Source organism: Egretta garzetta, unplaced genomic scaffold (assembly GCF_000687185.1).
Source record: "Egretta garzetta isolate BGI_Z169 unplaced genomic scaffold, ASM68718v1 scaffold101, whole genome shotgun sequence".
NCBI lineage: Eukaryota > Metazoa > Chordata > Aves > Pelecaniformes > Ardeidae > Egretta > Egretta garzetta.
In genome coordinates this window covers 1,649,561-1,665,302 of record NW_009258666.1, presented here as the reverse complement: position 1 = coordinate 1,665,302, position 15,742 = coordinate 1,649,561, and the positions used below count along the sequence as shown (strand labels likewise).

Here is a 15,742-nt window from a genome sequence, read left to right as displayed (position 1 = left end):
CTTGGCTGCTGGGAAGCTGTACCCTGGGGTTTGTAGCGCTGAGCCCAGAGCACCAGGAGAGATGCAGCACTTGTCCTGGGTTAAGTAAAAGGAAAAAAAAAAATGAGGGAGAAAGAAGATTTAGAGAAATGAAATGTTGGGCTTCTGAAGGAAAAAGTCTCCTGTGCATTTGCAGGAGCCCGAAACCTTTGCACGGCCGTTCAGGGCTGGATGGGTGCTCTCGCTTGGGCTCCCCTCGAGAGCCGCTCCTCTCGCAGGCGGCGGGAGCAAGCTCTGCCTGGGCAGGCGCTGGCAGCAGGGAGGCTTTAGGGAAATGTATATATTGATTAATGAGGGTGCTTTTCCATTTGCTTTTTGGTCATTGTTCCTTGCAGTGGGGGACTCCTCGTTTCCCTCCCAGCAGCCAGACGTGGAACAAAGAGACGCTGGGGTTTTTTTATATCTTTGAGATGAGCTCATGCCTGAAAGAACGTGCACTTTAAATAAACGGCCCTTTTCTTCCCTTACCAGCCTCGGCAATCAGAGCAGCACACAGGCTTATTGGATTTTTACAAAAAAAAAAAAAAAAAAAAGAAGAGAGGTTGTTATAAGGGAGGGGGGCTGAACCATCAAGCGTTGAGTTAAATTGAGCTCAGCTTGGCTTCCCGCTGTTAATCGCGTAGACCTTGGGAATGGCAAAATTATTGGTAGATGCAGTTCTGGAGAACATCGTTTCGGGAGGTTAATGTGTTCGCTAACAAATGGATTGCAGAGTTTTTCCTCCGGTGAGGACCCTGGGTGTGGAAGTTGACCGGTACCTCATTTCCAGAGCTGTTTTCAGGCCTTTGGAAGAGAGAGGTGGATGTTAGATGAGTCGTGAGAAAAACACGCAGCAATCTGCATTTTCAGCCAGATTTTCAATGTGCCACGGGACGCTTGTGCCGAGTTTTGTGTGGTCTCTGCCGTGCGGAGCTCGGCTGCGGCTGGCGCAGGGCAGGAGGGTCCCGTGGATGGGCTGGGGTGGTGGGGAGAGCTTGGGCTTGGCTCTGATTTTTTCCTTTCTTTGGACGTTTCCTTTCTGCAGGCTTTTTCCATCGACATTATTCGGCACAAAGACTCTATGGATGAACTGTTCAGCCAGCGCAACGAGATCTTCGGGACGTGTGGGGAGGAACAAAAAGCTGTTCTCCAGGTGAGCCTCCCTCTGCTCTCTACCACGCCTGGGGAGACGGAGAGGGGAGAGAGGCGAACGCTCTGCTCTTGCACAGGCTGAAGCAGTTTAAAATTACTCCGTCTTTAGTAATTCCCACCAGCATTAGCAGAAATCTCTTTACATTTATTACTCCCCTTTATTACACAGTTTTATGGCGGTGTTTGGGGATGGGGGGGGCGCGGAGGAGATATCTGAGGCTGCTTTAATTGGAATTACAGCTTGCACGCGTGGAAAGCCACCAAAGGCAACTCCTGCCCTTCCAGCTCGCAGCGTGCAGCTGGCGCTGGTCCTGGGCCCTTTTGAATCCCTCGCTAGAACTCCCCTCTCTCTTCTTTCTTTTTTTTTTTTTTTTTTAGGAGAAAACCGAATCCCTGGTGCAACAGTATGAAGCCGTGAGCCAGCTCAACTCGGAACGCTATGCTCGCTTGGAGCGCGCCCAGGTCCTGGTCAACCAGTTCTGGGAGACCTACGAGGAGCTGAACCCCTGGATCGAGGAGACGCAAGCCCTCATCTCCCAGCTGCCCCCTCCGGCCATCGATCACGAGCAGCTCAAGCAGCAGCAGGAGGACATGAGGGTAAGAGGATGCAGCGTTTGCATCTCCTCCGCCCTCGGTTCTTCAACCTTAAACGGAGGCGCAGCACTCGCAGGGGCAAGAACAACTTTTTTTTCTGAATTTTTCTGATTTTTTATTTTTTTTTCCCCCGATCCGCTTCTTCTGGGGGATCCTCCCCATGTAACACAGGCGTGCCGTGAGCGTACCATGTGGAAATCGCTAGTTACGTTGGAATGCTTCTTACTAAAACACAGATTGTACCCAAGGGAGCCCGGCTGCCTTTGGATCTCCTGCCTGGTTGTGGCAGGGAAAACCGCTTTGTGCTTTTAGGGTAGAGAGCTGCAAAGTGAGTTTTCTGTGTGGTGGCCCCCGTGGGCCGGGGGGGGGGGGGGGGGGGGGGCCGGGACCCAGCCACGCCGGGGGAAGGACCCATGCCGGGTGACGTGCCGGTGCGTGCAGAGCTGTGGCCATGTTAGGAAGAGCCGAGTGCCATGTGCTTGGCAGATGCTGGGTCGAGACAGCCACGGTGTGAGTTCACTACCAGATATGATCGCTGCTCCTGGAGAGTTGCATGAAATAAATAGGCAGTGGCTTTCAATAGGTTTCTAAACAAATGTCTTTTTTTTTTTTTTTTTCTTCCCCTATTCCCTAGCAACTGAGAGAGTCCATTGCTGAACATAAGCCTCATATTGACAAGCTGCTGAAAATTGGGCCGCAGCTCAAGGACCTCAACCCTGAGGAAGGGGAGATGGTGCAGAAAAAATACTCTACAGCTGAGGCCATGTATGCCAAAATCAAGGAGGAGGTGTGCCAGCGGGCTCTTGCGCTCGACGAAGCTGTCTCACAGTCTACCCAGGTACGCTGGGGTGCAAAGGAGCCAAATCTTCTTGTCCCAGTCCCCTGGGGAAGCCACAGGCTTTGAAACGCGGTTTTATTCCGAGCGTTACCTTTGCAAAGCCCTTTAGAAGGCCCAACGTGGTCAGACACCTCTCGGGCAGTTTCCTCCTGCTCAGCTCTGGCTGCGAAAGCAGGGGAGAAGGCATTTGAATGTGGATGTAGTAAATAGGGTAATAAATTTTTACAGCCTCAATAACTGATGCTCATTCCAAGGGGCTGTTTTGGCATCCACCCAAGGTTGGAAGGGCCCCGGGGAGGCTCTTGAAAGAGCTGGGAGAGATAAGTTTCATTTCTGATAACCTGTGTGCAGCGAACAGCCATGGGATCCTTTGTATGGGAGAGTTAATGGTCGTCTCCGGGGTCTGGGCATCTCCGGAGACGGTCAGCATCCACGGGAGCAGAGATAGGAAAGGAAGGGCAGAGACCGTAGATGCTAAAATCCAGAAAGAGATGCTGCTGAGGGTTTATGACCTTAATTATGTTTCACTTCATCTCGTGTTACCGTAGCAGAGTTGGTTTTTGTCATGTCTGGGCATTTATTTTTATGTTTGTTTTTTTTTTTATTTTAATTCCTGTATTGTGTAGTCACTTCTCTTGGTTTGCACTTGTATTAACTCCGAGTTTTTCCCCCCCCACACCTCCCTCCCGTCTCATCTCTCACTCCCATTGTGGAATGTGTTATCTGTGTGTGTTGCTGCCTGTGCCCGTCCTCCCCACATGGTCCCATTTCATTCTTGTGTTGACTGCGCCCCACCATTGCAGATTACGGAGGTAAGCCCCACCGCCACAGACGTTCATTTACACCCTTTCTTTGGCCTGCTTCTATTTTACACCCAGACTTTTTGTTTCTGGTCCTTGCGCAGCTCAGCAGAACGTGCTTAAAAATTTAACTCCTGGGGGCCTGAAATCACGTTTCCGAGATGGCTTCCGTTGCGTTGCCGCCCGGTCTCAGCCGTGGCCAGCTTCTGCGGGGAATGCTTCCTGCAAAGCAGAGGGTTTGCTTTCAGAGCGGTTTGCACCGATGCGTGGAGCTTTCTGCCCTGGCTGGACGTGCCAGTTTGCTCCTGCTTGTTGGCCGAGCCAGCGCGCCCCCCGATCAACTTTGCGCCGAGAGCCCTTCTCCTCTCTGCTGTCAGAGCCTGGGACTTGGCTGGCGTCCTGCAGAGAGGGACCGGAGCTGGCAGCCGGCGTGCAGAGCTGTCCTCCTCACCAGCAGAGAGGATTTGGGATCTTTAAGGCCAAAGCTGACTTTTCTTTAAAATAATAGTCATAATAATAATCCCTGCTGGACCCCCTTCCCCTCTCACTCCTGGCTTTCTGGTCCTGCTTTTGTCGAAGCCCCAGCTCCGTGTCAGCTCGCTCCTCCCCGCGCGCATGCAGCCTCCCACCATCTCCCGCTGACCCTGCCGGGGTGGTTTTCTTGCTGGCGCGGCACCGAGCGGAGATTGCCGTCGGCACCAAACGCGGGCGCTTTTCCAGCCGCGTGTTTGCGCGGATGCTCAAACGAACGGGATTGGGTTTTCTTGCCACGCTGCCTTGCCCGCGAGAAGCGGTCAAAACCGTGAATTTTGTAGGGTTGAATCCGATGACAAAATCACTGCCGTGTTTGCTTCGCCGTTGCCTGGGCCGGCTCTACGGGTCTGTATGGCTGATGTATGGTTTGAGCTGGTGCAGCCCGGGGCTGTTGGCAGCAGAGGAAAGCAGAGGCGGGGGGAAAGAGGAGGCTGCAGGTTTAATTGCTGTTGCAGGCAACGTTTGTCCTCTCCGAGAGGCGGCTGGGTGCAGCGCTAAGGGCTGTTGCACATGCAGGGAGCGATGCAGCGTTGCTTTAATCTCCTCTCGCCCGCCCTAATGGACTCGCTCTTCTCCAGTTCCACGATAAAATTGAGCCCATGCTGGAGACGCTGGAGACCCTCTCCTCCCGCCTGCGCATGCCGCCCCTCATCCCCGCCGAGGTCGATAAGATCCGGGAGTGCATCAGCGAGAACAAAAACGCCACCGTGGAGCTGGAGAAGCTGCAGCCCTCTTTTGAGGCCCTGAAACGCCGTGGGGAAGAGCTGATCGGCCGATCGCAGGGAACGGACAAGGACCTGGCAGCAAAAGGTATCTCAGGGTGGATTTTTTTAGGGATATGGTTTAGTGGTGGGATGGCAGTGCTAGGTTAACGGTTGGACGTGATGATCTTAAAGGTCTTTTCCAACCTAGACGATTCTATGATTTAACAGGAGGTGCTGGCTGGGCTGGTAGCAGTGCCCAGCTTCTCCTGCCCAAACCATGGCTCCATCGCTGTGGGGGAAGCTTTGATATCCCAGGGGTGTATTTCAGAGGGTCTCCTGGTCTTAGGAAGAAGGATGAGTCCTCTGCATGTAGAGATCTGGTGCCTGCTTCCATCTGGAGCAGACGGGGTGGTATCAGCCAGAGGAGAAAGGCGTATTTGTGGCTGCTCGGGCAGAGGTTTCAGCTCAGCCGAGCTGAGACGTCGCCCGGAGCTGGTCTCTTGTGGCAACCGTTGGTGGCCCCTGTGAAATGATTTGTTGGTGTGGATTCAGCATCTAACGGAGGGAAGGAACATCCCCAGTACAAAAAGACCCGTCAACACGATTGGCACTAATTGGCACCTTTCTTGGCAGCTCAACAGTCAGCTCCTGGACTGAGTGAGCGTAGACTTCACGCTAGAGGTGGCCAGAACAGAGGTTCATTGGCAGAGAGTGTGTGGGCAAATTTGCCCTGAGCTTGCCTGCACTTAAATAAAGGCTTTATTTCTGCAAGCTGGAGTTTCTCATGTCCCTCAGTATCTCCGAGTTAATGCTCTGATAGTCCTGGTCATCTTTAATTCCCATTTGAATATTCTGTTGGCTATTTCTAAGTGGAAAGTGTCTGCAAAATGCTTTGGAGTTGTAGAAAGGTTTCCTTCTTCACTGAATGTTTTCATTCCTTTCCTCAGTAATCCAGGATAAGTTGGATCAGATGGTCTTCTTCTGGGAAGACATCAAAGCTCGGGCAGAGGAACGTGAAATGAAGTTCCTTGATGTCCTGGAGCTTGCAGAGAAGTTCTGGTACGACATGGCAGCCCTCCTGACTACCATCAAAGACACGCAGGAGATTGTTCATGACCTGGAGAGCCCCGGCATTGACCCCTCCATCATCAAGCAGCAGGTGGAAGCAGCAGAGGTGAGGACCGTGGGACTGTACACCGCTATGGAACTTGTCTGCGTCCAGCTTCTAAGCTAACTTGGGGTAGATATTAGATATGAGCATGGCCAGAAGTGGCTGTAAAGCAGAGTTGTAGGCAGGCAGCCGGATTATGAAATGTGATTTCCATTGCAATTTGGAGCTGCAAGGAAAAAACCAGAAGCGTATTTCACATCTCCTTCCCCGCCACCGCCCCCTGTTCCAGACAAGGAAATGATGCTTAAATCACTTTATCTGCTGCTGTTTTGGGAAGCTGATCAAGCGTGTGGTCAGAGTTGTGTGCCCACTTGTTTTGAGCGATGTGGAAGTTTGCACGGCTCTGCTCCCAGTCTGAGTTGAAGGCATCTGAGTGCTGTCTAGCGTGGGAAGTGTATGTTTAGATTTTGGTGAGACCGGAGGTGATTGTAAAGCTGGGAGGGCTTGGATTTGTGTGGTGGTGCTTCAGATAAGTGGTGAAATCCACTTCAGGTGGATTTGACTTGGACCTCGGGGAGCAGGGATGTTTCTTGACGCTTTGCTCAGTTTGTCCTTGCTATTGCCCTTTTATAACTGTTCTGACTTCGGTTTGCAACTTTTGAGTCTCAAAACCTAATTCCTATATTGACAAAATAGTCCTGTAAACAGTACAAAATAGTCTTGTAAACAGCGTCTTCAGCCGGGCAGGTGAGGCACACATTGAGCTAAATACAGATGTTCTATTTTAGTTCCCCCAACCCCCGGGCACAGCAGCCCAGGTCGGCGGTGGCAGCGCTGGCGTAACTGGTCCTGGGGTCTGGCGTCGGGCTGTCGGCCAGGGCGCAGGACACCAGAGCAGGAAGGGATCTCCACGCTTCAGCCCTCCTGTTCATGGGGCGATTTCGGAGGTTAATAATTTCCATTATTCCTTCGTCTCTGTCACACGCAGACTATTAAAGAGGAGACGGATGGCTTGCATGAAGAGCTGGAGTTCATCCGACTCCTTGGAACTGATTTGATTTTTGCCTGTGGCGAAACTGAGAAACCAGAAGTGAAGAAGAGCATTGATGAGGTAGGAAAACCAGAGGCCTCTCCTTCAGATAAAATCAGGTAGGAGCAAGTGGGAGCTGCGGTAGAGGAGCCTAACGAATTTTGTGGGCCATCTTGTGTTCCACAGATGAACAACGCGTGGGAAAATCTAAACAAAACGTGGAAAGAGAGGCTGGAAAAGCTGGAAGAAGCCATGCAGTCGGCTGTGCAATACCAAGATACACTTCAAGTAAGAGGCGGGGCTGTTTGGGGGGTGTGGGTAGACTTTGGGAACACCGCTGCCAGTCCCCTCCCTGGAGCCGTACTGGGATTTGCACTAATGCAAGGCAGGGAGATGGCTCCTGGGTGAGTGTTTGCAGCCTCTGGTGGAGCCTGAGTTCAACAGCCAGCTCCAGGGAAGAGCAGATACGTGACAGCATTCGTCTTCCCAAATCTCTCTTCGTTTCTGCACGAAGCAGCAGGGTGAGCCTGGCTGCTGTCAGGTCCTTATGTTGGAAGCTGGGGTTGTTTAGTCTGGAGAAGAGGAGGCTGAGGGGAGACCTTATTGCTCACCTAACAGGAGGGTGTAATGAGGGGGGTGTTAGAATCATAGAATGGTTTGGGTTGGAAGGGACCCCTACAGGCCACCCAGCCCAACCCCCCTGCAGGAGCAGGGACACCTTGAACCACATCAGGTTGCTCACACCCCCGTCCAACCTGGCCTGGAATGTTCCCAGGGATGGGGCCTCCACCCCACCGGCCGCACTCAGCTCTGCCCGCAGCCTTCTCTTCTCCAGGCTGAACACCCCCAACTCTCCCAGTCTGTCAACCTGTGTTGGCCTCTTCTTCCTGGTAACAGGCGATGGGACGAGGGGAAACAGCCTGAACCTGTGCCAGGGCAGGTTTAGGTTGGACATTGGGAACAATTTCTTCCCCGCAAGGGCTGTCAAGCACTGGAAGGGGCTGGCCCGGGAAGGGGGCGAGTCCCCGTCCCTGGAGGGATTTAAAAGCCGGGCAGACGAGGTGCTGAGGGACAGGGTTTAGTGGTGGGATGGCAGGGGTAGGGGAACGGTTGGGCTAGGGGAGCTTAGAGGGCTTTTCCAACCCAAATGATTCTGTGATCCTAAGCAGGAGAGGGAAGGAAAGTGCTTGCAAAAGCGCGTGCTGGCCAGGCAATCTCTGCCCCGAAAGACAAGTGTGGTGGTTACGGGGTGATGGAGGCAGCAGCCCCCTTCCCCCGCCCAGCCGCGGGGGAGCACGCTTTGCCATTCCCTCGGCTAACGGTGTCCGTGCTCCTTTCAGGCCATGTTTGACTGGCTGGATAACGCCGTGATCAAACTCTGCAACATGTCTCCTGTCGGCACTGACCTCAGCACGGTTAAGGAGCAAATGAATGAGATGAAGGTATGCGGGACCAGCTCTCTGGTGCTTGCTTTGCATTGCAGAGCTCACACACCAATGATTCATTTTGTTCTGGTTTTTGTCGTGCTTGTTTTGGCAGGAGTTTAAAATGGAGGTTTACCAGCAGCAGATTGAGATGGAAAAGCTTAATCACCAAGGTGAACTGATGCTAAAAAAAGCTACAGATGAGACAGACAGAGACATCATAAAGGAACCACTGACGGAGCTGAAACATCTCTGGGAGAATTTGGGCGAGAAAATTGCTCACAGACAGGTAAGAGAGAAGATCTGGGCTCTCTGGGGTTGAAACTCGTTGGGATGCTCCCCCCCTTTCCCGGCTTAAACTTTCCTTTTCCATCCCTGTCCTTGCCCAGCATAAGTTAGAAGCCGCTCTCCTGGCACTCGGCCAGTTCCAGCACGCATTGGCGGAGCTGATGGCCTGGCTGACCCACACCGAGGAGCTACTCGACGCACAAAAACCCATCAACGGAGACCCAAAAATCATCGAGGTTGAACTCGCAAAGCACCACGTGAGTACTCCCACTCCAGGTCCATTTTTAGTCTATTCCCGTTGCAGGATTTTATTTCTCACAAAGGGTTTGAGTTGGTTCGAGTCCAGCAGAGCAGGGAAGAATTAATGGGGCCCCCATTAATTAAGTCCCAATGTTTGCCCATCGTGTCTCATGTAGGTGCTGAAGAACGATGTCCTGGCCCACCAAGCGACCGTGGAGACCGTGAACAAAGCGGGCAACGAGCTGCTGGAGTCGAGCGCAGGGGACGATGCGAGCAGCCTGCGGAACCGCCTGGAGAAGCTGAACTCGTGCTGGGAGTCGGTGCTGCAGAAGACGGAGGAGAGGGAGCAGCAGCTGCAGTCCACGCTCCAGCAGGTCGGGGAGACACGTCAGGGGTACCCCCCTGTGCCGGGGATCGCTGCTGAGGGTCCTTCACGCCCAAGGGGGAAGCAGTGAGGGAGACACTGGGATTTTTTTTCTGCAAGTTTTTCATTTAACTCTTAGTCCTGGCGTGGTTTGGCGCCTGCTCAGGCGCACGGCAGGGACCGGGCACACCTGGATGTTTAAGGACGTACCATGTATAACCCTCCTTAACATGCCGGTGCATCCAGCTCTGCCTCTCTATCTGGTTTCGGAGCAAACGCGGCGGCGTTAACCCTGGCGTAGGATCAGCGGTGGCTGATGTCATCTGATCCGTGGCCAATTACATGTTCCCGAACAGGCCCAGGGTTTCCATGGTGAGATTGAAGACTTCCTCCTGTGGCTAACGAGGATGGAGAGCCAATTGTCGGCATCAAAACCCACAGGAGGTCTGCCAGAAACGGCCCGGGAACAACTCAATGCCCACATGGTAATTTCCCGGCCTGAGAAATTTTTTTTTTTTTTTTTTTTTTTTAATGGTTTTAATTCAGCAAGCTCCTGTCTGTCAAATATCAGCATCAAAACTTCTCCCATCTGTGTTTGATGGGAAGGAGAGCGCTTCCCTCATCTCTTCTTACAGATAATTTTGCACCTGGGACAAGCATCACGATGCTTTACCCACCTTTCTCTGCTCAAAGTGACGCGCTGCTGTCACTTTGCTGCCTGCCCTGAGCCTAATTTCCTCATGGCCCTGAGTCGCAGCGAGCTGTGGCCCCTCTCCGAGCTCTACCTTCTGCTTAACGCTTTGGTGATGCCTCCCTTGCAGGAGCTGTACGGCCAGCTCAAGGCCAAGGAGGACGTCTACAGTCAGCTTCTGGCCAAGGGGCGACTGAGGCTGCTGGACCGCGACGGCTCGGGCTCCGGCTCAAAGACAGAGCAAAGCGTTGCGCTGCTGGAGCAGAAATGGTGTCTGGTCAGCACCAAGATGGAGGAGAGAAAGGTAGCGTTGGCGTCCACCCTTGCTCCGTGAGCTGGTCTGGCAGCGGTCACTCCTGCTTTGCTCTGCTCTGCTTTCCTGGGAGGGCTGGAGATGAGGGCTGGGATTTTGGGGGTTGGTTTTTTTGGGGTGGGGTTTTTTTTTCCAGACAAGGTCCCTCTTGGTTGAGCAGGTTGAGTTTGTCTTTCAGATGGTGCTGTCTGAGCGTCAAGCTGTTGGGTATTTTTTTTTTTTCTAGGTAGTCATCCAAGTTGGTTAAATCACACAGAAAATGAGAGTAAAATTGCATTTTGGGTTAATTTAGAGGAGAGGTGGGAAGAAGCCTCCCGCGGCTCTGAAAGGCAGGCTTTGTTGGTCCTCTGCGAGACAGCAGGCCAAATCCTCCTCCGAGCTGACTCCAGCCTAGGCTTTTGGCCGGTGATGAGATAAAACAAGGGACACGGTGGCCTCAGCCCAGAATAAATTTGCGGTGCTGCAGCTGTTACCGCCGAAATATCATCCACCTCATTTACCGAGCCGCCGCTCTCCCCGTGGCGATCCCTTTCCCAGGACGCTGAGGGTGACGCAGCTGCTCGTGTGCCGATGAAGGTCTCCCCTTTCAGGGGCGATTCTTGTTTTGAAAGAAAGCGGTGGCTTTCACTGAATCCCCTTCCCCTTGGTAAACAAGTCGCGTTCCCGGGCTGAGGCGATGAGGTTCCTGTTAGAGGGACGTTTCGGCAGGGACACAAAGGCTGCCTCTGTCTGCGAAACCGCAGATCGTGAGCTCTCACCCTCCGTGTTGTGTTTTTTTTTTCCCCTTTCCTTTCTCCCTCCCCGCTGCCGCAGGCAAAGCTGGAGGAGGCGCTGGCCCTGGCCACCGACTTCCAGAACTCCCTCCAGGACTTCATCAACTGGCTCACGCTGGCTGAGCAGAGCCTGAACATCGCACCCCCGGCCAGCCTCATCCTCAATGCCGTGCTGGCCCAGATTGATGAGCACAAGGTACCGGCGCCGTAAGCACCTGATGGCTCCCTGGGATCATAGAATCATGGAATGCTGTGGGTTGGAAGGGACCTTTAGAGGCCATCCAGTCCAACCCCCCTGCAGGAGCAGGGACACCTTTAACCACATGAGGTTGCTCACAGCCCCGTCCAACCTGGTCTGGAATGTTCCCAGGGATGAGGCCTCCACACCCTCTCTGGGCAACCTCTGCCAGGGTTTCACCACCCTTCATTGTAAAGAATTTCTTCCTTAGATCCAGTCTAAATCTACCCTGCTTCAGTTTAAAACCATCCCCCCTTGTCATGTCACAGCTGGCCCTGCTAAAAAGGGATGGAGGGAACAAGGGTGGCACCTCATCTCCCCTGCACCCACGGGCTGCTCACAGGTACGTCCAGCTCCCTTACAGATAAGAGGACATCTTTGCTGCTCACAGGTGTTTGCCAACGAGGTGAACGCTCACCGGGATCGGATCATTGAGCTGGATCAAACCGGGAACCAGCTGAAGTTTCTCAGCCAAAAGCAGGATGTGGTGTTGATCAAGAACCTGCTGGTGAGCGTCCAGTCCCGCTGGGAGAAGGTTGTCCAGCGCTCGGTGGAGCGGGGACGGGCTCTTGATGATGCCAGGAAGCGAGCCAAGCAGGTGAGAAACACGGGAAGGGTGCAACAGACCCTGAAGTATGGCCAGCCTTGGGGAACAGGTCCCAAGCCCAGGAGGGGACTGGGCACACCACCAGTGCTAAATTTCAGACTTGCTCCTGTTTCTCTGCAGTTCCATGAAGCTTGGAAGAAACTGATTGATTGGCTGGAGGATGCGGAGAATCACCTGGACTCGGAGCTGGAGATTTCCAACGATCCCGACAAAATTAAGCTCCAGCTCTCCAAACACAAGGTAGAGCTTCACCAAAGCGAGACCAGTGCTGGACGCTGGGTGGAAAGGTGCTTTGTCGGGCAGGGGAGCAGGGCAGCATCTCCTCTGCCATCAGGACAGGGGAAAGGCACGTCCACGCTTACCGCTACCATGGCGCAATGTTCAGCTGGGGATCTTCACAAGCACCATGTGTCTTCTGAAAGCCAAGGCCAGGCTTTCTGAAACAGTTTTGCTTTCTCTCTGGTTCCCAGGAGTTCCAGAAGACGCTTGGGGGGAAGCAGCCCGTCTACGACACCACCATCAGGACGGGCAGGGCCCTCAAAGAAAAAGCCTTGCTTCCAGATGACACTCAAAAGCTGGACAATTTACTGGGAGAAGTCCGGGATAAGTGGGACACGGTGTGTGGCAAATCTGTGGAAAGGTAAGTCCAGCCCCAAGGCTGTACCAACAGCGCTTGTTCACCGAGGACTTAGCAAAGCGGAGAGCAGAGGAGGGGAGGCGATTTCATGGGGTGGTTGGAGGAGGTCACTGGGACATGACAAAAGGAAGTGAGTTTGTTCATGGAAGTTCATGGGGATGCTTGTTTTACAGGCAGCACAAGCTGGAAGAAGCCCTCTTGTTCTCTGGCCAGTTCATGGATGCGCTGCAGGCCTTGGTGGACTGGCTCTACAAGGTGGAACCCCAGTTAGCTGAAGACCAGCCTGTCCATGGTGACCTGGATCTGGTCATGAACCTGATGGATGCTCACAAGGTGAGAGCGCCTTTTCCAGCTCTTCTCTGGGCCATAAGTAGGGCTTGTCTTCCCTAAGAGCCAAAGGATGGAGGAGCCAGAGTTGGTGCCTCGCTGCAGAGCCGCGTGTCTCGCTGCTTTGCTTTGCAGTGGTGGACAAAAAGGGCAAAACCAGGGTGAACAAGTGGGAAGAAACTTTTATGTAGGTTACAGGAGCCGGAGCTCTATTCTTCTGAGATGCTATCAGGCAGATCTGTTGAGGGTTTAGTTTTGAAAAGGTGGCTGAATTTATAGTCCTCTATAAACTTTGGTCTTGGCAGTTCTCTCCAGCGCGCCTTGGAGACCGGTGCTCCTGGGTTTGGATTAGGTCGTACGTTGAAATCCCTGGACAGGGCTTGGGCGTCTGTTCAAGGCAGCCGTTGCGTTGCAGCTGGAGCTCCTGGGCTAGAGCTCGCCTGCTCCTGGTCACGACTGCTTCTGCCAGGGTGGAAATTTGGGGCTCTGGCCCACGTGCACTTACACCGAAACGCGCTCAGGAGCTGCCTGCAGTGTCTTGCTCCCTGCCCGCCTGCCCTCCCATCACACCGGGCTGTGGTGGATCCCTGATGCGGGTGCAAAACCCATGTTACAACTGTGTCACGAGTGCTCCCTGGTTTATTCCCCATGTGAAATGACCCGCTGGGACTGACTGGCCCTCTCGGCTTCTGCCTTTTCTCCATCCAGGTCTTCCAGAAGGAGCTGGGAAAGCGCACGGGGACAGTCCAGGTGCTCAAGCGCTCTGGCCGGGAGCTCATTGAGAACAGCCGGGACGACACAACCTGGGTGAAGGTGCAGCTCCAGGAGCTGAGCAACCGGTGGGACACGGTGTGCAAGCTGTCCGTCTCCAAACAAACCCGCCTGGAGCAGGCCTTGAAGCAGGTGAGCAGAAGGCTATGGGTGGAAACGGTCCTGGAAAGCTTTGTCTGGGCTGCAGGGAGGTCAACACAAACCTCGGAGAAGAGGTTCTGCCCAGTGACTGATCTCCTGGACACCCCAGCCCTGCAGCAGTTACCAGTGAGAACTGCGAAGCGCTGGGTTGCTGTTGGTTATTTACTTCTTTTTTCCCCCCCGAAGAAGAGCTGATAAAGGCTGATTTGAAAAGGGAGGAGGAGAAGATCTCACTGCTGTGCAGGGCAGGAATAGAGCCGGGATCAGAGACCGTCCAGGCTGCTGTTCACTAATGTCCAGTGCACTAAATTGAAGCTTAAAAAAAAAAAAAAGAAAGGTCAAAAGCTCTTAAGTCGCTTTTGTGTCAAGCAGGCGATTTACAGAATAAAGTTCCCAGTAGCCAACCTGCTCAGAATACAGGTAGCTGTGCTGGTTTTAAAACCATTTCGTTCTCCGGCGCAGCTGGTGGCGAGGGGAGGGAGGTGCCCAGCCTCCGTGGCACCGTCCGCTGGTGCCGCACAAACCCAGGCCAACAGCCAGGGCGTTTTTTCCCCTTGTTTTTTTTTTTTAATTTGTTTTTCAAGTCCCTCGCAGCCCTTTGTCCCTCCAGCTCGCAGCAGTGAACCGAGCAGCCCGTCTCGGGAGGAGGAGGGCTGACGCCTGTGCTTTTGTCGCCACAGGCGGAGGAGTTCTGACGCACACAAGGTAGCAGGGAGCTCGGAAGCTCAACCCAAGCAAAATGTACGGCGAGGGGGGGGAGGGAGAATATTGCAAAATCGTTCATTTGGGCCTTTCAGGAGTTCATGAAGAAAGTGGAGGAGAAGAGAGCGGACGTGAACGCGGCGGTGGGCATGGGGGAGCTCATCCTGGCCGCCTGCCATCCCGACTGCATCACCACAATCAAACACTGGATCACCATCATCCGAGCCAGGTTCGAGGAGGTGAGTCTGCCAAGCCTGGGGGTGAGAGGCAGTGGTGGACACCACCATCAGCGACGGCCATGTGGCGTCGGGTCCTGACCCTGGTTTCCCCCCCACCGGGCTAACGATCGTCTCTGCGTTTCCAACAGGTTCTCACGTGGGCGAAGCAGCACCAGCAGAGATTGGAGTCTGCGCTTTCCGAGCTGGTGGCGAACGCAGAGCTTCTGGAAGAGCTCCTGGCTTGGATCCAGTGGGCTGAGACAACCCTGATCCAGCGGGACCAGGAGCCCATGCCACAAAATATTGATCAGGTCAAAGTCCTCATCTCTGAACACCAGGTGAGCCCAGTGCCGAACACGGCAGGCACCCGGGAGAGGGGCAGGGGGGTGGCTCCTCCACGGAGGAGGCATTGACTTCTCTTGAAAGTCCCTATTAAAACAGCACATGGCCCAACTGGAGCTATCGCCCAGGAGCAAAGCCAGCCCAGGGAAGAACTCCAGTGTTTGCAGATCCAAGGCTGTGCTTGACCACAAGCCCCCACCACCAGTGCTTAATGCTCCCGTCTCCTCTATGGGCTTGGCACGTCCCAGCGAGGGTCTGGAGACGAAAAACATCTTGAAACCGCAAAGGTTCTCTCATCCCTTCTGTGTTTTGACAGTCCTTTATGGAGGAGATGACACGGAAACAGCCAGACGTGGACCGGGTCACGAAGACGTACAAGAGGAAAGCTACTGAGCCCCCCCACGGGCCTTTCATCGAGAAGTCCCGCAGCAACAGTACGTCTCCGCTCGATAGGCAGCTTTCGGTGAACCGTGCTAGGAAATGAAACGCATAGGAAACTCATTAACTCTGATTATCAATTAACAAGGCATCCTGCATTGACAGCCACCAGGAGGGTGGTTGGAACTTGTCAGGAGGGGAGGATCCAGGTGGCATTTGCCAAAAGGCCCGTGTCGGGGTGTTGCTGCGCCTGGGGAATGTCACTGCTCTTCTCTTGCTCTCCGCAGATGCTTCCTGATGAGGTTTTGGGGATTTATTTTTTTTATATGTTGTTTCCTAAAGCCAGAGTCTGTTGTGAATTCCCGAGTGCAAAGGGGGGGTTGGGTGTACAGCCGTCCGTCTGTCACCCTGTCCTCCTACCTGGGGCCACCGTGTCCTTTCGGAGAGCAGCCAGCGAGGCTGTGGGAGTTTTCTATTAGGACAAGAAAACGCCTTTTCATTGCTGCT

The 15,742-nt window shown here is 53.8% G+C and overlaps 1 protein-coding gene across 1 annotated transcript in view; it reads left to right on the top strand.

The window, feature by feature from the left end:
- The window catches only part of MACF1 (microtubule actin crosslinking factor 1), a 119,590-nt gene that overhangs the window by 91,752 nt on the left and 12,096 nt on the right, over positions 1-15,742 (top strand). The window contains 23 exon segments of the mRNA XM_035904031.1: positions 1,064-1,171; positions 1,549-1,767; positions 2,399-2,602; positions 3,406-3,414; positions 4,515-4,746; positions 5,588-5,814; positions 6,740-6,862; positions 6,968-7,069; positions 8,122-8,223; positions 8,321-8,494; positions 8,595-8,750; positions 8,910-9,107; positions 9,454-9,582; positions 9,919-10,092; positions 10,915-11,070; positions 11,504-11,710; positions 11,840-11,959; positions 12,190-12,359; positions 12,530-12,689; positions 13,392-13,586; positions 14,276-14,536; positions 14,665-14,853; positions 15,174-15,291. Coding sequence (XP_035759924.1) covers positions 1,064-1,171; positions 1,549-1,767; positions 2,399-2,602; positions 3,406-3,414; positions 4,515-4,746; positions 5,588-5,814; positions 6,740-6,862; positions 6,968-7,069; positions 8,122-8,223; positions 8,321-8,494; positions 8,595-8,750; positions 8,910-9,107; positions 9,454-9,582; positions 9,919-10,092; positions 10,915-11,070; positions 11,504-11,710; positions 11,840-11,959; positions 12,190-12,359; positions 12,530-12,689; positions 13,392-13,586; positions 14,276-14,536; positions 14,665-14,853; positions 15,174-15,291 — 3,733 coding nt within the window.